General features: G+C 44.1%; 1 protein-coding gene and 1 long non-coding RNA gene across 5 annotated transcripts in view; one reads left to right on the top strand and one right to left on the bottom strand.

Annotated features, from left to right (window-relative positions):
* ASAP2 (ArfGAP with SH3 domain, ankyrin repeat and PH domain 2) overlaps positions 1-22,272 on the bottom strand; it is a 196,656-nt gene that overhangs the window by 39,783 nt on the left and 134,601 nt on the right. For all 4 annotated transcript variants that reach the window (XM_040427499.1, XM_040427500.1, XM_040427498.1 and 1 more), the window contains exon 8: positions 11,972-12,047. In XM_040427499.1, the coding sequence (XP_040283433.1) occupies positions 11,972-12,047 (76 nt within the window). The remainder of the gene's footprint in view (positions 1-11,971; positions 12,048-22,272) is intronic.
* LOC120997420 lies at positions 5,335-20,526 on the top strand. The gene is made up of 3 exons (XR_005778168.1): positions 5,335-5,349; positions 11,379-11,381; positions 20,368-20,526. It is a non-coding gene; the product is annotated as an uncharacterized LOC120997420 (long non-coding RNA).

Raw genomic sequence — 22,272 nt, forward strand, 5'->3', positions numbered from 1 at the left:
TTGAAAATTGTATAATGGGATCCTACAGAGATTCAATATCTTTCCGGTTAAATGCTGGCTTTAGGACTGACAAAAAAGTTGCATGCAACAACAAAGGATCCTGGAGGAGCTTAGACATTATTATTATTAGACATTATTGATAAGCAGTTGGGCCCCAAGAATAACCTCTTCTGGTGGGCCCAAGGAACCCCAGACCGACACTGGCAACAGATGCTCACAACTGGATGCAAGAAAAGTTCAAGAAAGAGAAGCACTACCCAACCCTGTAGGTAAATTTCAGGTCATAATTATCTTGCGGGATTTGTTGGTGCAAGCAGTGTCAGATCCTGACTTGTGATCCCAGCTACGTGTCTACGGGTGAATAAAAACCACTTTGCTTAAACTGGAAGAGTTCTGCAGATATTTTGAGAAGGACACAAATGGACGCAGCAACGTTTATAGGAATGTGAGCTACAATTTCCTAAAGAAACGGGGAAAGTATTTGCAGAAAGCTATCTAGAACAAGTCGGGATATTTTTGTAAAAACCTCTGCTTTGTGATCTCATAACCCTGACCTTGCACGGATGTATAATTAACACCCAACCTGCTGAAACCCGAGAACCGAAAAGGAATGAAGCTAAAGTGGTGCCATCAGCAAGTCTGGTGGCTTTCACATCTGCTCGGGGATGATCCTGTTATTTCTATAAACATGCGCCTGTACCACAGTGATGGAGCACACATCACATGAAGTATGACGCCATGCTGACAAAGTATTTCTCCCCCTAGACATATATTGCTCGTGATGGGAAGGACATCATGTACCCGAGCCCTTCATCAGGTTGCCAGATCATGTTAAATAAGAAGATTTGGTGAAATTGAGGGGGGGGAATCACTTTATGCTAGAACTGAATGTCATCTGGGACCATAGTCTAAAATACTTGTTGTCCTTAAGGTACAGACGTGCCTATTATTCATGAATATTGAAGCCCCCCCCCTTCCCCGCCTAAAGGGAATGTATTTTCAAATGATGACCTAAGGATGAAATCAAGTTCCTGCAGTAAAGAGGATCTGCCACCTAAATATGCTGCATTATGTACTTTCACTACACAATTAACACATAGAACTATATGTTGAAAATGTATGCACACTTCTCATACATCTTGTCACCTCTTTCACATTTTCAAGATCACCGCTGTCAATAAACAGAAACACTCATATTTTACATGAAAGGAGTAAAAACCAGTACAGACCTCTATAAACCTCTCTCGTAGCTGAAGTTGATGACAACTGTACATGGTGTAGGCAATCCACTATGAAGACATGGTCTCCAGGCCAATACATCTTAGGTTATGTTTATGCAGGATAAATTATGACAAACCGACAGCAATGAGATTATGACCGTACAGGTTTCCATTCACTGACAGCCAACAGAGCTGTCCACACTAGAAAGTTACATAACCTTGCATTATACATTATGACCTGACAGCCCTAGGATAACAGGTGACTGTGTTGCTGTATGAACTGTCTAGGTGTTAACGAACACCAAAATTGCAAATGGACTGTCGTACTGTTTTGTTGCCATAAGTGTGAATAAAACACAGAAGTTTTTTTTATTACAAACTGATCTTTGCCTCTGTACTGCGTCCGCTTGTCCTGTCTACCAGAGCGAATCCCCACAACATATATTACTCTTTTTATAAAGGCAAGGTAACCAAAAGATGGCTGTTCTGGCAGATTTTTTATTTTTTACAATGTTCACCTGACAGAGTAGATAATGTGATATTTTTATAGAGCAGGTCGATACGACGCGGCGATACCTAATATGTCAATTTAATTAAAGTTTTTGGGGGGATTTACATAATAAAAAATGTTTAAAAAAAATCATGATTTTGTGTTTCCATTTTTCTGAAAGCCATATTTATTTTTTGGGCGATTATCTTAGGTAGGGTCTAATTTTTTGCAGGATGAGATGATGGTTTGATTAGTACCATTATGGGACACATGACTTTTTGATCGATTGGTATTATACTTTTTGTGATGTAAGGTGATTTAAAAAAATTGATTTTTGGCCCTTTTTTTTTTATGGTGTTCACCAGATGGGTTGGATCACATGCTATTTTTAGAGAGGGGGTCGTTACGGACATGACGATACCTAATATGTGCATTTTTAAAAATTTATTTTATACAATAAAAGCATGTTTGAAAAAAGAAAATCATGTTTTTGTGTTTCCATTTTCTGAAAGCCATATTTTTATTTTATTTTTGGATGATTGGCTTATGTAGGGGCTTATTTTTTGCGGGCTGAGATCACAGTTTGATTGGTACAAATTTTGGGTACATATGACTTTTTTGATCACTTTTATACCATTTTTGGGGAAGTGCGGTGGGCAAAATTGCAACTCCATCATAGTTATTTATTTATTTTTTTATAGTATTCACCTTGCGGTAAAAGTAACACGATCCTTTTATAGAATAGGTCCTTATGGATGCGGCGATACCAAACATGTTTAGCGTTTTTTAATATTTTTAAATTTTTAACCAATTATGTGTGGATATAGGAAGAAGGTTTTTCTTATTTATTAATTTCTTTTTACATTTTTAGGACCCAAACCCACTTGGTTCTTGAAGATCCAGTGGGTCTCATGGCTCACAATACACTGCAGTACACTGTATAGTGTACTGCAGTGTAGTGAACGCACACTAAGCCTATATATACTACGGCAAGCCTGGATGCCTGTGAAGGCGTCCGGTTGCCATGGTAACCAGCGGGACGCTGCCATAGCGCAGCAGCCCGATGGGAGAGGGAGGGAGCTCCCTCCCTCAGTTAACCATTCAAGCATCGGGCCGCTGTCACAGCAGAGCAGTGGCCCGATGCTTAGCCCCTCCTTACAGCGGTCCCTAAGGACTGCGGCATGGAAGGGGTTAAACAGTTATTTCAAACAGACTGTCAGCTGTATGTTACAGCTAACACTCTGCCCCGCTGCAGCTCTGCCATCTTGAAAGGGGGAGGGGGGGGGACAGTGCGCGCTCCCGTGTGCACAGGAGGAGTTACAGAAAATCCGTCAGATGACGGATTCTCTGTAAACTCACTGAGAGCAGCCTGCTGTGCATAGGAACAAAAACGGAAAAAAAATAATAATAATTAACACAACCAATTGGAGAAATTATTTTCTCCACAAAATAATTTAATTAGTGTAAATTTTTTTTTTTTTTTTTACAAAAGTGTCCATATCCTTTAAAGATTTATCTATTTCAAAGTGACTATAACTATGAAATATACATTACTTTTCAGTAGCTGATGATGTGTTCTGATCCTAATTAACACTTTCAGATCCTAATGAAGTCCCTTAAGATCTCTGCAGTGAAACAAGTATAGCTCACCCCACGGCTGCATTACAACAAAGTATCACAGCTAAAAGCAAAGTACTACATGGCGATATATATTTAATAATAATAAAAAAAAAAGGGACAAAGATGGAAAATGATAAGCTGCAGACCAAGCCTGTAGAGGAACACAACCCGTGTCATCCTGCATTGTAGCCTGCTGGTTGTCCACATGTATGACTTATGCCCATGGTGGATCTGGTACTTTTACATTTTCACATTAAATCCAGATCCTTTTGCAGGTATATCTCCAGACGGTCTGGATTCCTGGTCTCTGAATATTAACCCCCTATAGGAGCTACAGATTCTGGTTTCACCCAAATTTTCTAGAAAAAAAAAAATATATTACTAAGATGAATCATGTATTTATATGCTGGAAAAAATGTGTTCAGGAGCAGCACAGCATACGGCTTGTGTAGAGCAGTGATGGAGGTCATGCAGCAGCTGGGCAAGAGATCACAGATCCGATGCGATCCACAGGAATGTAGAAAAGATAGAAGGCCACAGCAGCATGTCCAGCAATTCTTCTTTATTTGTCGAATACTTCACAGCATAGCGTAAAAACAATGGCAACGTTTCGGCTAAATGTAGCCTTTGTCAAGCATATGTTTCAACTAAAAAACCAGCATATAAATCTAAAATACTGGTACCTCCCACAATCATAGTAATATTGGGTGACACACCTACATAACGTCAGATCACAATGCTGCTATATCACACTAGTCAGCTGATTCAAATCAGTATCTGCTAATACAACATATTCACCTGTGTGGAGTGATCGCGGGTAGACATCAGCATGGTGACTGGCGTCCCAATGTTAAAGGTGCGCATGTCCAGGAGCGTCATCAAACAGTGGCCGTCTCGCATCATTCCGCCGCGACCACTTGTGACGTAACCAAATGACGCGTAGCAAAGGAGGCAGCGTGGTTACCAATAGAAGAGTGCGTCCGCACCGCCGACGTAAGCAAACGGCGTGCAGGACATGTGTTTAGAAAAACAATCAAAACCCAGCCACATAGCCACGATATATTATGTCGCGTCATATTGTTTATAATAGAGCACCACCATGCCGATGTATAGCCGCGATCCTCCAACTAGCGATCCCAATCACATCGCATTAAATTGAACATAGATACAAAGATGATGTATTGCATCATCCGTGAAAGATCATCATGTTACAAAACATCATATTTAAATAAGTGACTAAATAGGTGTGTAACAACTGTCATGCCATTACTTAATGTGGTCTGTTTAAATTATTAAAGGGAACATAAGAACAATGTTATATAGAAGATGAGAGTCTAGCTGATTCCTGCCACATTGAACTCAAGATTGAGTCCAAATGGTTGTAAGGACCTCAGCGTATAAATCCATTAGAGTTCTTTTTTTCTCAGTATTGCATCCTTGTCTCCCCCTCTACGTAAGAAACCCACACTGTCTATCACCCTGAAGCGTAGCTGGTTCACAGAGTGTCCTGCCTCGACGAAATGTTTCGCAACTGGCTTATCCATGTTTTTCTTGCGAATAGTGCTCTTGTGCTTATTAATACGTTCACGGACTTCCATAGTAGTCTCGCCTACATAGGTGAGACTGCAGGGACACTGGATGGCATATATCACGTCACGTGATCTACAAGTATAATAGCCATTGATTTTGTATTTTTTACCACTGTAAGGATGAAAAAAGTGGTCCCCTTTAAGGACGCTACCACAATTACAGCAAGACAAACATGGATAAGTGCCATTTTTACGCGGAGCAAGCAGTTTTTGTACAGTCTTAGGCTGGTCACCAACATCGGTTTTTACCAATCTATCTCGTAGGCTAGGGTTCCTCCTGTATGCCATCATCGGCGGGGACTTAAATTCTTCTATCTCCGGCAACCCCCTTTGGAGTATATGCCATTCCTTTCTTAGGACGTGGGCAATATCGCCACTGTCCCGGCCGAAGATGGAGACAAAAGGAACCCCAGCCACGGATCTGGCTTTCGTAGATTTCTGAAGTGCAGAGTCTCTGTCAACCAACTTAACTTTGTGTTTAGTCCTATCAAGTAAGGTCCTTGGGTAGCCACGTTCAACAAAACGTTTACACATGGCATCCACCCTCTGTGTACACACATTTTCATCAGAGACAATTCTTCTAACCCTTAAAAGTTGACTCCAGGGAATGGAATTAAGCATTTTACGTGGGTGATAGAAATACCCTTCTTGTGCATGATAGCTATCAGTGGGTTTCTGATGGAGGGTCTTTTAGCTACGGACCTCTATCACATAGACCCGTACATCGAGGAACTGCAATTCACTGGTTGAAGATGTAACTGTGAATTGTAGTCCTGGTACACCCGCATTTAAATGTGAGTGGAACTCATCCAACTCATCCGTTGTACCAGTCCAGATCATGAAGATGTCGTCGATGTAGCGCCACCAACATAGGACCCTCCCAAAAAAAAGGGGAATGATATACCAGTCTGTCCTCCACCTCGACCATAAAGATGTTAGCGCAAGTTGGGGCCATATTGGACCCCATGGCCACACCCCGCTGTTGCTGATAGAAGGTGTACCCAAAGAGGAAGTAACTCCTCCTCAGGACCACCTCCAAGAGACAGAGGACAAACTGGCACACCCCCGGGGAGAGCTCCATGTCGGCCAGAGCCACATCGACGACACTAAGCCCATATGCATGATCAATGGATGTGTACAGGGACACGACATCAAAGCTGACCAATAAGAATTGGGCAGGCAGTTGTAACTCATGTAGTTTGGATAAAAAATGCCCAGTGTCCTTGACATAGGATGGGGCGGAGGTCGCCCGGATCTGCAATAGTCTGTCGAGAAAGATAGACAATGGATTAAAGACAGAGTCCCTACCGGAAACAATTGGTCGACCCGGTGGGTCATTTAATCTCTTGTGTATTTTGGGGAGTATGTATAACATTGGGGTGACAGGGTGAAGCACCGTAAGATATTGACACAAACCTTCATCAATGATTGAGTTTTGTAGTGCTTCCCCTAAAATCACACCGATGTCACGCATAATATCCCACTTGGGGTCCCCAGGTAATTGCATATAGACTTCAAAATCTTGTAATTGTCTACTTATCTCACCGACATACATCGCAGTATCCATGACGACCACCGCCACACCCTTAGCAGGTTTAATGGTAATGCGGGTGTCCCTTTCTAATGACATGATGGCCTGACGCTCTAATTTAGAAAGGTTACTTCTACCTTGACAGGTGGATTTCAAAGATTCAATCTGTTTATGCACAATGTGTATATAGGACTCCACCACGTGATTAGTATGAGGAGGTGAAAAGATACTGGGTTTCTTAAGTTGTAATTCATTACATGTTAGTAAAGCGACGTTATCATTTTTACCAGTTACAGACATTTTATTATCGGTCTTTCTTAAGGCAAAAAAACTTTTCAAGCGTAGATTCCTAAAGAAACTTTGCAAATCTAACTCTAAAGAAAACCAGTCCCTCTCAATGGTTGGAGAAAAACTGAGTCCACGGGCCAATACCTGTGTTTGTTCAGGAGTGAGTATTATCAACTAAATGTTCACAACGAGTTGTGTTATCTCCTTGGGTTGCGTCTGGTTGATCTTATAGGCATCGATTGATTCGGTGGCGGTTTTCCTTTTGTGAGACCGTTGATGCTTCCTTCCGCCCCTACGGTATCCCCACCGCCTTGCTGACCTAAAAAAGCAGCCGACGTGGAGGGTTCATCCGTGGAGTCGGAATCAAAGGTAGAAAAACCAAAGTGGCTGTGATCAAATCTTCTGTTGCGCCTCTTCCTAGGCCTGCCTTGAGACTGTTGATTGCGCCAGTTATACACTTTCCCCAGTTGATAGTCCTCAAGATCCCTATGCCACTTTTCCCTTTTAACCCTTTCGATTTCAGTTTTGTGGCGTTGGACCTGTTGCACAATCTTATCAGTATGTGCCATAAATTCGTCAGCGCTAATGAGGCCCTGGATTTGCGCATTCAAATCCGCAACAGTCCTCTTGATATTTTCAACCTCTTTATATAGATAGTCAATATTAAGCAAAATCAGGTCAAAAGAGTATTTGTTACTCACCGCCTCGAATTTGGCACAAAAATCTGTGTCATTTGGAAAGAGATTCGGCCGTAGATGGGAGCGCAAACCCCTCGGGATGCAACGATTTTTGTAATACTCTCTCAGGGTACTGAGATGGAGCTCCAATGTGGTCAGTTTCTTTGATTCCTGTTCACATTTGCGCCTGAGCAGATCAATAGAGGGAGTACTGAGAAAGGAAACATCACTGGAATGGCTATTATACTTGTAGATCACGTGACGTGATATATGCCATCCAGTGTCCCTGCAGTCTCACCTATGTAGGCGAGACTACTATGGAAGTCCGTGAACGTATTAATAAGCACAAGAGCACTATTCGCAAGAAAAACATGGATAAGCCAGTTGCGAAACATTTCGTCGAGGCAGGACACTCTGTGAACCAGCTACGCTTCAGGGTGATAGACAGTGTGGGTTTCTTACGTAGAGGGGGAGACAAGGATGCAATACTGAGAAAAAAAGAACTCAAATGGATTTATACGCTGAGGTCCTTACAACCATTTGGACTCAATCTTGAGTTCAATGTGGCAGGAATCAGCTAGACTCTCATCTTCTATATAACATTGTTTTTATGTTCCCTTTAATAATTTAAACAGACCACATTAAGTAATGGCATGACAGTTGTTACACACCTATTTAGTCACTTATTCAAATATGATGTTTTGTAACATGATGATCTTTCACGGATGATGCAATACATCATCTTTGTATCTATGTTCAATTTAATGCGATGTGATTGGGATCGCTAGTTGGAGGATCGCGGCTATACATCGGCATGGTGGTGCTCTATTATAAACAATATGACGCGACATAATATATCGTGGCTATGTGGCTGGGTTTTGATTGTTTTTCTAAACACATGTCCTGTACGCCGTTTGCTTACGTCGGCGGTGCGGACGCACTCTATTGGTAACCACGCTGCCTCCTTTGCTACGCGTCATTTGGTTACGTCACAAGTGGTCGCGGCGGAATGACGCGAGACGGCCACTGTTTGATGACGCTCCTGGACATGCGCACCTTTAACATTGGGACGCCAGTCACCATGCTGATGTCTACCCGCGATCACTCCACACAGGTGAATATGTTGTATTAGCAGATACTGATTTGAATCAGCTGACTAGTGTGATATAGCAGCATTGTGATCTGACGTTATGTAGGTGTGTCACCCAATATTACTGTCGATTGGATTACTATGATTGTGGGAGGTACCAGTAACATAGTAACATAGTACATAAGGCCGAAAAAAGACATTTGTCCATCCAGTTCGGCCTGTCATCCTGCAAGTTGATCCAGAGGAAGGCAAAAAAACCATGTGAGGTAGAAGCCAATTTCCCTCACTTTAGGGGAATAAAAAATTCCTTCCCGACTCCAATCAGGCAATCAGAATAACTCCCTGGATCAACGACCCCTCTCTAGTAGCTATAGCCTGTAATATTATTACACTCCAGAAACACATCCAGTATTTTAGATTTATATGCTGGTTTTTTAGTTGAAACATATGCTTGACAAAGGCTACATTTAGCCGAAACGTTGCCATTGTTTTTACGCTATGCTGTGAAGTAGGGATCGACCGATTATCGGTTTGGCCGATATTATCGGCCGATATTGAGGATTTTGAACGTTATCGGTATCGGCATCTATTTTGCCGATATACCGATAACGTATGGGGAACACAGATCGCGCTGCTCTCAGCGCTCTCTGTGTTCCCTCCGCAGCACAGGGGAGAAGGAAGCAGTGTCTCCTCCCCCTGTGCTGCTGCTGCCGCCAATGACAGAAGAGAAGACAAGAGGAGGGGAGGGGCTGTGGCCGCTGCGCCACCAATGAAGATAAGCCTTTCATTCATTCATATACAGGAGGCGGGAGCTGGCTGCAGAATCACATAGCCGGCTCCCGACCTCTATGAGAAATAGCTGCGGTCCGCGGTAGTTAACTCCTCAGGTGCCGCGGATCGCAGCTACCGCTGATAGAGGTCGGGAGCCGGCTATGTGATTCTGCAGCCAGCTCCCGCCTCCTGTATATGAATGATCGAGAGACTTATCTTCATTGGTGGCGCAGTGCGCCCCCCCAAGCCCCCCAGTATTAATCATTGGTGGCGCAGTGCGCCCCCCACCCCCATCCCAATCCCGGCCAATAGTAAAAACATTGGTGGCGCAGTGCGCCCCCCCCCCCCACCCAGTATTAATCATTGGTGGCAGTGGCCACAGGATCCCCTCTCCCCTGCTCCTCCGATCGGAGCCCCAGCTGTGTAAGCCTGGGGCTCCGATCGGTTACCATGGCAGCCAGGACGCTATTGAAGCCCTGGCTGCCATGATAAGCTCCATGCTGCTGTGTGCACAGAGCACAGAGCAGCAGGGACAGTGTGAGATCCTATTCACTCTGATAGAGATCTATCAGGGTGAATAGGACAAAGGTTCTAGTCCCTAAGGGGGTTAAAAGTTAGTAAAAAAAAAACACAAAAATATTAAGTATAAATGAAAAAGATTTATAAAAAAAAATACACATTAACAATAAACAAAAAAAATACACATTAACAATAAACATATTAATTTTCAGCAGATTTCTGTAGGAATTTTTTTTTTTCTCAAAAATGAAAATTCCCAGAATATCGGTATAAATTATCGGCTATCGGCCTGAAAGTTCACAAATTATCGGTATCGGTATCGGCCCTAAAAAATCAATATCGGTCGATCCCTACTGTGAAGTATTCGACAAATAAAGAAGAATTGCTGGACATGCTGCTGTGGCCTTCTGTATTTATATGCTGGAGATTATGTATAATCTCACAATACAGATTTCAATACCTAAAGCAAAAATGCTTGTGACTTGTGGTGAATTCAGGTTGCCTGAGATGACCACCAGAGGGAGCTCATAAACTTAGTGCAGACTGTGTTATAATTGACTTTAATGCATAAAATAAGTGCCTAAACGCACTCTAGTGATGGGAGCAGAACGTCACAAATGTATTATTCTGGCAAGAAATAATAAATAAGCTTGATGACCTGCCTAAAGCTGAACGGCAACTCCAGCTATTTTCTGCCATGACAAGAACAGAAGCAATGCAACGGAGGCGCGGGCACCATCAAAGTGGCAAGGGGATTCAGCCATTTGAAGGCTATGCCCAGGCATTTGTATTGTGCCGGAATACCCCTTTAAGTGCCGAAATCGGCAGCATTTCTGCCACACGTTGCTGTACTCTTAAAGTCCTCAACATCTTACAGTAGCAGAAAAGTGGATGAGATTTTTGTGGTGTAGATTTCAAATCCAAACGATGCTAATTTATGCTGTGGATTGCCGTGTTCCACTTTCTGCAATGCACAGGGCAAATCAGCATGGATTTTACACATGAAGTAAACACTACATATGGATGTACCCTAAAGGGGTTATCCCACTACAAATTTTTTGCAGTAATGTGTGGTCACTGGGGGTCCACCAGCGAGGAACCCCACTGATCTATAGAATGGGGAGGCATCTGAATGGAGTGGTGGTCATGCATGAAAGAGACAGATGAGCGCTGTACTATGCCATCTCTATCAGTCCCACAGACTTTGAATGTAGAGGCAAGGTACGTGCGAGTCCACCGCTCCATTCATATGAGCCTGAAATGGGGAGCTTGGAATCCTCGTTTTAGTGATTGTGGCGCTCCTAGCAGCTGGACCCCGAGTGTTCATATACTGTATTTATCATCATCTATACTGTGAATATGTGATGTTAGGATATGGCATAACCCCTTTAACGCTCTGTTTAGGAAGGTAATTTGAAGTCCTCCTTCAGAAAGTCTACCCTCCCCACAATACACAATTCCCATCCATGGCAGATATCACTATACAGGGTACATGTGAGAAGGAGTCTCTATGACAGGGGCTGGCAACCTTCGGCACGCCAGCTGCTGTGAAACTACTACTCCAAGCATGTACACTTGCTCAGCTGGTCTTGTAACTCCCATCAAAGGGAATGGAGCATTCTGGGAATTGTAGTTTCAGAACAGCTGGAGTGTAGGAGGTTGCGAATCGCCGTTCTAGGGGACAGCTAAGGATAAGACCACAACACATGTTCTACTTCACATCGAACAAACAGGAGAAGAAAGAAGTAACTTCGTTATACAATGAAATTTTATTTTGGTAGCTATAAATATATATTATGGACCAATAGAGATTAAAAACAAAATTTCATTTTACGGAACTCCAAGCTGCTGAGTCTGTGCGCCCGCCATCTGCGGAAATCTGGGAAGTCTACTTTCACTATCAGTATGTCTTTGGAGGGTGGGAGGAAACCCACACAAACACGGGGAGAACATCCGAACTCCAAGCAGATGTAGGACCCCAGCGCGGCAAGGCACCAGTGCTAACCACTGAGCCACCATGCGGCCATGATCATGGTACGAAAGGCAATGTTCTTTCGTTACATATTCACATCTACGTGGAGAGTCAATTTGATATTATTATAAACTGCACAGAACCCTCTGCGCAAAAACAGCAGTTATCCATGAATAGCACTTGAGAATAAAATACTGAAATTACCATGTGCAGATCTGTTGATAGTTTCTCGATGGAAGGTTTGAGGTTTTCGACAGCTTTCAGTCCATCTTGGAAAAAGCTGAAAAGGAAAAACGAGACCTGTGAGCAGAGGTCAGAAGCAGCCGGGGTGACGGCATGTGGAAGGCATCAATGGAAATGATGGAGCGAGCAGATGTATGCAATAACACAAATCATCCTGAAAGCAATTACACTGCCGCGGATTTAGAGCTCATGTAGCATACCTGCATGTCACCAGCACATCATCCGTACGGATGATCCGAAATACAAGAATTGCTCCCTGAATTATATATATGCCCATCCTCCATAGTGTGCCAACAGAGTAACACTAACCAAATGAGGTTCACCATTTCGATTTTCTGTCTCTTGACCCCCATTTAAAGGGCATCTGTCGGCAGATTTGTACCTATGACACTGGCTGACCTGTTACATGTGTGCTTGGCAGCTGAAGGCATCTATGTTGGTTCCATGTTCACATGTGCCCGCACTGCTGAGAAATAAGATGTTTTATTATATGTAAATGAGCCTCAAGGAGCAATGGGGGCGTTGCCATTACACCTAGAGGCTCTACTCTCTCCAACTGCTGCGCCCTCTGCACTCTGATTGACAGGGCCAGGTGTGATCATTTTTATACTGCCTGGTCCTGTCAAAGTGCAGAGGGTGTGGAAGTTGCAGAGATACCAGTGCTCCAGTGCCCTTTAACAGTACTCCGTTTCCGTATATCCGTTCTACAAAAGAATAGAACATGTCCTATTACTGTCCGCATAACGAACAAAGATAGGACTGTTCTATTAGTGGTCAGATGTTCCATTCTGCAAAATACGGAATGCACACGGACGTCAACCGTATTTTTTGTGGATCTGTGTTTTGCGGACCGCAAAATACGTACGGTCATGTGCATGAGCCCTTAGGCTTATTAATCATTCAAAGGTCTCAAAATCACTGGTACACAAAGTCCCTATGGCTCTATATTACGGACCCGTGTGCCTCTGTTTCTGTGAGACAATACTCCTGGGGGAGAATACCTCAGTGATACAGAATCCATAAGGCCTCATGCACACGACCGTTGTTTTATTCCCTGTCCGTTGTGCCATTTTACATTATTTTCTGCGGACCCATTGACTTTCAATGGGTCTGTTGAAAACTCGGCTAATGCACCTTTTGTCATCCGCGTTCCAGTCCGTCCAAAAAATATAACCTGTCCTATTTTCGCGGAAAACGGTTTGCGGACCTATTCAAGTCAATGGGACCGCTAAAAAACACGGAGACACACAAGATTGTCGTCCGCGTCTGTTTTTTTCCTATCATTTGCATGGCAAACCTGTCTTAGATTTCATGTCTGGTGATCCTCCAAAAATAAAGGAAGATACACGGAAACAAAAACGGAAACGTATCACGGAACAACGGAACCCATTTTGCAGAACGGAACACAACAAGGGTCGTGTGCATGAGGCCTAAGAATAATAGGGCATGCCTCTATAAAACCTGGAGGCGCACTGAGACACAGTATGAGACCACGGTAGGATCCGTAATATATCAACCTACTGTTATAATGAGATTACCATGCAGATAAACCCTGCACTGTGTCTGCCATTCAGAAGTGATTACGGATACAAAAAGGGACAATATTCTGTATTTCATTTTTAATGGCGTATGCCGAACTTCAGGGAAAAAAAAAATTATTAAATAAATAAATTAATTCTTAAAAATTGTTTTCCATGAAAACTGTGTTTTAAAGGGAATCTGCTTGTTTTGCCTAATAAACTAATCATCTTGTGTGTAGGGCTGAAATACAGAGTTTAAAGCATACCATTTGTGGCTGCACTATGCCCAAAAAAGCCAGGATGTTCATGGCAACAAATTGGTGCACCTTAGACCCCCCATAATGCCCCCTCTTGTTTGATAGACCGCGCCAGGCATCTACAGTTATATCCTACTCTTGCCTGGTCCTGTAATCTCTTGTCTGCCCCATACTCTATCATTTCTGCGCACGCGCAGTCACGCACCTCCTTCCTGCCAAAGATGCACAACACTGCACTGCGAACAAGCGGTCCATCTCCCTTTAAAAAATAAAATAACCCCCACCCCTTCTGACAGAAGAAGTGTCCCTTTAAACAGCAGAAGCTTTGTACAGAAGTCTGATTTTGACCTTGGGAAACAATAATGCGGTGATGAAGCCAGCTGGCTGCTAAGGAGTTAAACACATAGCCCGGGGCTCATGAAGCAAGCAGCCACTGCTGCGGCTACAGCTGCTGGATTCTGGGCTACCCCAGGGTGCACATCAACCCATTGCAAACACAAATGAGTTTTCTCTACCGGATCCTCTGGCAGTAGCTGCAGCACGCTGTAAATCAGAGATGCAATAATCCGATTATCAGATCCATTTATCTGATTAGATTTCCAGCTTTGAACTGCAGCAGCAGAATTGGATTTACTAAAAAGCCAATGGTTATTGAAGCTCTGTAGAGAGAGGAAGGAAAAAAATCTAATCACTTTATGAGCAATCGCTAAGTGTTTGGGGGCAGAGGACGCGGCTAGGTGCCAGACATTATATTAGAATTGACAGGATTACAGTATATTGATGAGCGCTACTCTACAGCGCCTGGGGGCACGAAACGAGCGGATCAATGACTATCAGGAGTCAAGAAGACCAAACAATTAAAGTGTTCCCCTCATAGAATGATTAGGTTACTGTCATAAAAAAACATATAGAGGTCATCTGTGACTGCAGGGGGATGGGACCTGCAGCTGCTCATATTCTGCAGACAATTACGGACTCCATAGCATGAAAGTTGGCCATTTTGGGGTAGGTTAAAAATCGAAGACCAGTGTGGAAAGTGGTGGAGGATAGGGGCGTGACAAAAAAAAAATTTGTCTGTACAAGATGTTGAGCGGCGTCTGAACCAACTCGGCCTTAAAAACTTTCCTACAGCTCTGATGTGTCTCCGTGGTAACAGACTACAAACTAACTCTGTGTAGTCTAATCCTGCAGTCATACTCCCTTCTATGCGTCTAACATGCTGGTACATACAAAAGGTCACAAGAATTAGAGGGTAAATAGAAAGAAAGTAGACGGTTTTTATTTAGACTGTTAGGGTCCTTTCTCACCACCGTATGGTCGTCCTGCCCGTGTTGCGGACCGCAAAACACAGGCACCGGCCGTGTGAACTCCGTATCGCAGTGTTGACCCACTAGCTTGAATGGGCCCGCGATCCGCAAGGTACGGCAAAACATAGGACATATCCCATCCTTTGCGGAGCGTAGCCACGTATCGGAAGCCCATGGAAACACGCTGAAGCCTTTCCGAGGGCTTCCGAGTCCGCGCCTCCGCACCACAAAAGGTAGAACGTCCTATGTTTTGCCGTATCTTGCGAATCGTGGACCCATTCAAGTCAATGAGTCCGCACTGCAATACGGAGTTCACATGACTGGTGCCCGTGTTTTGCAGACCCGTTGTTTGCGGTCCACAACACGGGCAGGACGACCATACGGTCATGTGAATGGAGCCTTATAGAGATGAGCGAATCGATTCGTCTCAACAAGAAGAGTTCTGCACCTGTGCTGGGATATCCCTAAGGCCTCTTGCACAAGGACGCATCCGTTTTGGGGTCCGCAAATCACGGATCCGCAAAATGACCCACTGTAAGATCTGCTAAATTACCCACTGTAAAAAGAGGCCAGAATAGGACAGGTTCTATAATTTGTAGCCCGGCTGCACACAGATGATGACATCCGTGTGCTGTGTGTTTTTTTGTGGATCCACGGAAATGAATGGGTCCGTGTGCGACCCACAAAAAATGCGGATTGCACACAGCCAGAAATACGGTCGTGTGCATGAGGCCAAAATCTGAGGACGCTCCCCCTTGATGTTTGAATGACAAGGTTGGACATCTCCGCTACTGGAGCAGCGACTGTACGTGCACCTCTATACTTCCTTCTGGGTAGCGGCACATGAACAGTCGCTGCTCCAGTAGCAGAAGCAGAGCCTCTGTGCTTGTGTCAATATTCGGAGTGGCGGCGTGGACGCGAGATTATGTCCGGACATGTCAATCAGTCTGCGAGGGGGGCATCCTCAGCTTCAGGGACACCCCGTTGTAGATGCAGAACTCTTACGAATTGTCTCACTCATCTACAGTTTGTTACCATGGAGATACATCTACATGCATAGGAGCTGTATACAAAAAAACAACAGGACATATAAAAGCTGGTTAGGAAGGTGAAGACGGTTACTCCACCTATGTGTGTGTTTCTGGAGAACCTGCCTTTACGCCATACAACGCAGTCTAGTGAGATCACCGCTGCTGCTACACATTTGTATGTGCACATTTAATAAGAGGCGACGGTGACAAATCCGTAGTAATACCCGGAAGTCAGACGCGTTCTTCACTCATACGGCGATTTGCCTTATTAGAGGCAGTAATTACAAGCTGCAGGAAAGGCCTTGTGTCTAGAATTGCTGGCCGCTCGATTGGCTAGAATGTGCAAGTTCTGTCATTAAAACACCGGTAAATGCCATCATATTAAGTCATTTCTCCACCTCGGGCAGATGCAGACAAGCTCTCTGCAGATTAATATTTATACTCCCCTGTCTGCAAATCCAGACTGCCTGAGAAATGAGGGCCAAGGTGACCCTATCATCATACAGTATGCATACTGCTATATACTGGACATGCACTTCAGCTGGCCAAACAACAGATATCCCCCCCATTTCCCTCTCCCATACACTGGCCCGTCAGCTGAGCTGTGTGTATGTGGTCCAAAAGGGGAGAGGGGAGTAGGCCGCAACCTCTGGCAGCTCATCTCTCCTGAGAACCATAGGATTGGGCATAGTATATCACTCTATACAACACATACACTATTAAGGGAGTGGTCAGGAGGGACTAACAAGTTAGAAATAGTCCATACTGAGATTCCGAAGCCTCACTAAATATTTCTTCTAGAATGCTGGCAGGAATAGGAAGGACTAGGATTTTCCTCGGTCAAAGATAGGACAACCAAGAAGAAGCAGGCTCTTTTCCAGAACCGGTGGAAAGATTTTACTTTTTCCTACCACTTTTTCTTAGTAAAAGGATAATCCGCACCCTGCATGAGAATGTATTTGACAGTAAGAAATAGCACTTGAGATTCCTTCCCAAAGGAACATTAGATGGCAATATGATTAGTGCTGGGCTATTCACTGAGCTGTCACTCGGGCTCTTCATCATCACCGTATGGCCAGTGCAGTGTGAGGCTACGTCAGAAAGAAAAATATTCTATTAGGATACATTTTTGATGGATGCCATTGAATTGTATAGGGGATGTCGGTCAGTGAAAACGGACAAAATACGACATGTCTTGTTTTGTAATGGTTGGGTGAACAGAACCATAGACTGTAATGATTCTGAAAACGGCCGTGAGCCGGCCATAAGGAAAAGAATGCTGTGCGATTGTACCCTAAGTAAGTGTTTTTGAGCATTGTGTTACGGTAAATCCCAGGAAAAGAAAGGGCTTCCTAATAATGAACGGCAGACATTTAACAGCGAGAACACAAAACCATACGCCGTGATTTTAATTCCACAAATAAACACGCCTAATTAAATTTCTTTGAGGTTTCCTACTCAGGCTTTCACAGCGGGATTCGGTTTCGTTCTGACATATAATTAACTAAATGGGATCACTGCGCTGTGACTTCTAACAATTCTCTGATACTAGATGATCACAGTATATACAATCAGCTTTTCTAAATGAGAGAAAAGAAAAAAAAAAGAAAAAATACTACTATGCCAATTAAATAACACGTATAATTTGTAGAGATATAATAAAGTGCTCGGCAAGAAGGCTCTAATCTGGTGCCACATTAGAGGATCTGTCATCACTCCTGATATGCCTTTTTTAGTAAATCCTTGTACCCCCACTCCCATAAAATAACAACCCTGAAGTGCATCTTTTCTTAGAACACTGCATTACACCGCTCCTCTGTTATTCCTCTTGGAATTTTATGAATAAACTGACAACTGCTTGTTACCATCCCTATTGGAAGAGGGATGTGTCCCTACACAATCTGCCAGCACTGACTGGATAGTGTCAAGTGAGTGTGGATGGACCTGCCTCCGACCCAGGTGTCAATTTATACCTACATTTCTAGTAGGAAATACATAGGAATCACACAACTTAGAGATTTCAAAATATATACTCTTTTTTCGTATGGAGGACACAATTTTTTACAAGAAAAAATAGGTCGATAGAGCACAGGGGTCTTTTTCAAATGATATATTAAAGAAGTGCAAAAATGACTAGTCTTCCATCTAATATAATAAAATCCCTGTGTGAGTGCGCTGTGTCCGTGTCTGTGTCACCAGTTTTGCACTGGGCATGCACAGCGTCCAATCGGGACACAGCGCTCCACACAATTTTCCCTGCAGCCTGGCTGCGCAGTGCCCCCCCCCCCCCTTCCCCCTTTCAGCATGGCAGAGCGGCAGCGGGCAGAGTGTTAGATGTAATGTCCAGCTAACACTCTGCTTGAAAAGGCCGACATCGGTGTTGGCACCGATGTCGGCCGTTTAACCCCTTCCATGCCGCAGTCCTTAGGGACCGCTGTCTAGAAGGGGCTAACCATCGTGCCGCTGCTCTGCCCTGGCAGCGGCCCGATGCTTTAAGAGTTAATACCCCTCAAGATGCAGAGCGCACAGCACCCCCCGCTCCCCCTTTAACGATGGCAGAGCGCGCAGCACGCAGAGTGTCCCGAGGGTAACCAAGGCATCCGGCTTGCTGTGGTATATCTAAGCCTGATCAGGCTCCTGCTAAAGGCAGGAGCCTGATCAGGCGTAGTGAGAGTTCAATACACTGCAGTACACTATATAGTGTACTGCAGTGTATTGTAAGCCATCAGACCCACTGGATCTTCAAGAAGTGGGTCTGGGTCCAAAAAAAATGTAAAAAAAACAAAACAAAAAAACCTTCCTATATCCACACATAATTGGTTAAAAATGTAAAAAAAATAAAAAACACTAAACATGTTTGGTATCGCCGCCTCCGTAAGGACCTGGATCTATAAAAGGATCATGTTACTTTTACCGCATGGTAAACACCATAAAAAAAAAGAAAAACTGTGAAGGAATTGCAATTTTGCCCACCGCACTTCCCAAAAAAGGTATAAAAAGTGATTTAAAAAGTCATATGTATCCAAAATTAGCACCAATTAAACCGTGACCTCATCCCACAAAATATGAGCCCCTACATAAGCCAACCGTCCAAAAAAATTATAATATTGCTTTCAGAAAATGGAGACACAAAAACGTTTATTTATTAATTTTTTTCAAACATGATTTTGTTGAATAAAATAAAGTAAAAAAAAATTAACATATTAGTTATCGTCATGTCCGTAACGACCTGCTCTATAAAAATAGCATGTGATCCAACCCATCTGGTGAACACCATAAAGTGCCCAAAAATCTATTTTGTATCACCTTACATCACAAAAAGTGTAATACCAAGCAATCAAAAAGTCATATGTGCCCCATAATGGTACCAATCAAACAGTCATCTCATCCCGCAAAAAATGAGACCCTACCTAAGACAATCACCCAAAAAAAAAAAAAAAAAAAGGCTTTCAGAAAATAGAAACAAAAAAAACAAGATTTAAAAAAATAAATAAAAAAATGCTTTTATTGTGTAAACTAAAATAAAAAAATGCACATATTAGGCATCGCTGTGTCCGTAACAACCTGCTATATAAATTCCACTGGAAAAACACTTTAGGCTATTGGCATCACTTTTACCATGGCCCTCATAGTCCCCTGATCTAAACGTTATTGATAAATCTGTGGATAGACCTCAAAAGAGCAGTGCATGCAGGATGACCCAGGAATCTCACAGGGCTGGAAGACTTTTGCAAGGAAGAATGGATAAAAATCCCTCAAAACAAGAATTGTAAGACTCTTGGCTGGCTACAAAAAGGTACTAGGTACTAATCATGCAGGGCGCCCAAAGTTTTGCTTCGGGCCCTTTAACATTTTTTGGTATTTTGAAAATGTAAAAGATGAAAAAAAAAATTAGCTATTGCTTAAAATACAAAGAGAATTTGTTACCTTTAACTTTATGCCTCCATATAGCATGTCCTAGTCTTGTCCGTTTTGCGGGTACTTTCACACTTGCTGGGTACTTTCACACTTGCTTCAGAGTGATCCGGCAAGCAGTTCCGTAGCTGGAACTGCCTGCCAGAACTGGCAACCTGCGTTCAACAGGAAAGCAAATGCATTGCAAGAACGGAACAGTCTGTCCGTTTGTCATACTAACAAATGGATCCATTTCTATTTTTTTTTCACATTGCCGTATTTTGAATGCCGAATCTGGCACTAATACATTCCTATGGAAAAAAATGCCGGATCCAGCATTCAGGCAAGTGTTTAGTTTTTTTGGAATAAAACCGTAGCGTGCTACAGTATTATCTCCATCCTGAACAGTCAAAGACTGAATTGAAGACATCCTGAACGGATTACTCTCCATTCAGAATGCATGGGGATAAAACTGATCAGTTCTTTTTCGGTATAGAGCCCCTAGGACTGAACTCTATGCCGGAAAAAGGAGATTTTTGTGAAACTCACCTGTAAAATCTTTTTCTCGTAATTTCCATTGGGGGACACAGACCATGGGTATAGCTTAGAGATATTACTAGGAGGGACACTATGCAAAAAAAGAAGCTCCTCCTCCTCGGGCTATACCCCCAGGCACCTCCAGGAGAACTTCAGTCGTTGCAAAAGCAGTAGGAGAACGGAAATAAAACACTATAGAAACCATCACACAGCACACCATAAGGCGTAAACCAAAAAAGGGGCGGGAGCTGTGTCCCCCAATGGAAATTACGAGAAAAAGATTTTACAGGTGAGTTTCACAAAAATCTCCTTTTCTCGTTCATTCCATTGGGGGACACAGACCATGGGACGTCCCAAAGCAGTCCATGGGGTGGGAAAAAAGAACAAATCCAACACCGCCAGGAATAAACGTCCAGCAGTCAAACCGGAACCACAGCCTGCAATACCCTGCGCCCAAGAACAGCATCAGCCGAGGACAGAGAGTGTAACTGATAAAACTTTGTGAAAGTATGTAAGGACGACCAAGTGGCCGCCTTACACAACTGGGAAACGGATGCGCGATTGCGTCTAGCCCAGGAAGCTCCCACTGCCCTTGTGGAGTGAGCGGTAATCCGTGACGGCGGAACATGGCCACGAGCGCGATATGCCGCAGCAATAGCGGAACGGATCCACCGCGCCACGGCGACCTTGGAGGCCGCCAGGCCCTTACGAGACCCTTCAGGAATCACAAAGAGAGAGTCTGAACGCCGGAAGGAAGCGGTAGCCCCCAGGTACACCTTCAGAGCCCTGACGACGTCCAGGGAGTGGAGAGCGCATTCCTTGGGGTTCGCCGGAGAAGGACAAAAAGAGGGCAGGACAAGATCCTCGTTAAGGTGGAAGGGAGAAACCACCTTGGGCAAAAAAGAAGGCACCGGTCTGAGCACCACCTTATCCTGGTGAAAGACCAGAAAAGGTTCCCGGCAGGAAAGTGCGGCCAGCTCCGAAACTCGCCTGATGGAGGTTATGGCCACCAGAAAAACTACCTTCCAGGTGAGTAAAACCAGAGAGACCTCCCTCAGAGGTTCAAAAGGCGCCGCCTGAAGGGCGCGCAGAACCAAGTTGAGATCCCAGGGGGGCAAGGGAGGCACATACGGGGGAACAGAATGCGCCACCCCCTGCAGGAAGGTTTTTACAGGTCCCAAAAAGGCAATGGACCTCTGAAAAAAGATAGCCAAAGCAGAAACCTGACCCTTCAAAGAACTGAGCGACAGACCCATTGTCGAGGCCGGACTGGAGAAAGGACAGCACCACTGGGACAGAGAAACGTAGGGGCGGGTAGCCCGATTTCTCACAAAAAAAACAGGAAGGCCTTCCAGGTGCGATAATAGATTCGTGAAGAAGCCGGCTTCCGAGCCCTGATCATGGTTCTCACCACCGCATCAGAGAAGCCTCTCTTCCTCAGGATGGCGGTCTCAACAGCCACGCCGTTAAACGCAGCTGCCGTGAATTCTGGTGGAAGAGCGGCCCCTGAGACAGGAGATCCTCTCTGTCGGGCAGAGGCCACGGAACGTCCGCCAACATACGAGCGACGCTGGAGAACCAGGCGCGGCGAGGCCAATCCGGAGCGACGAGAATGGTTGGTATCCCCTCCGCCTCGATCTTGCGCAGCACCTTCGGCAACAGAGGAATCGGAGGGAAGACGTAAAGGAGGCTGAACCGCTGCCATGGAGATACCAG

This window comes from Bufo bufo, chromosome 4 (assembly GCF_905171765.1).
Source record: "Bufo bufo chromosome 4, aBufBuf1.1, whole genome shotgun sequence".
NCBI lineage: Eukaryota > Metazoa > Chordata > Amphibia > Anura > Bufonidae > Bufo > Bufo bufo.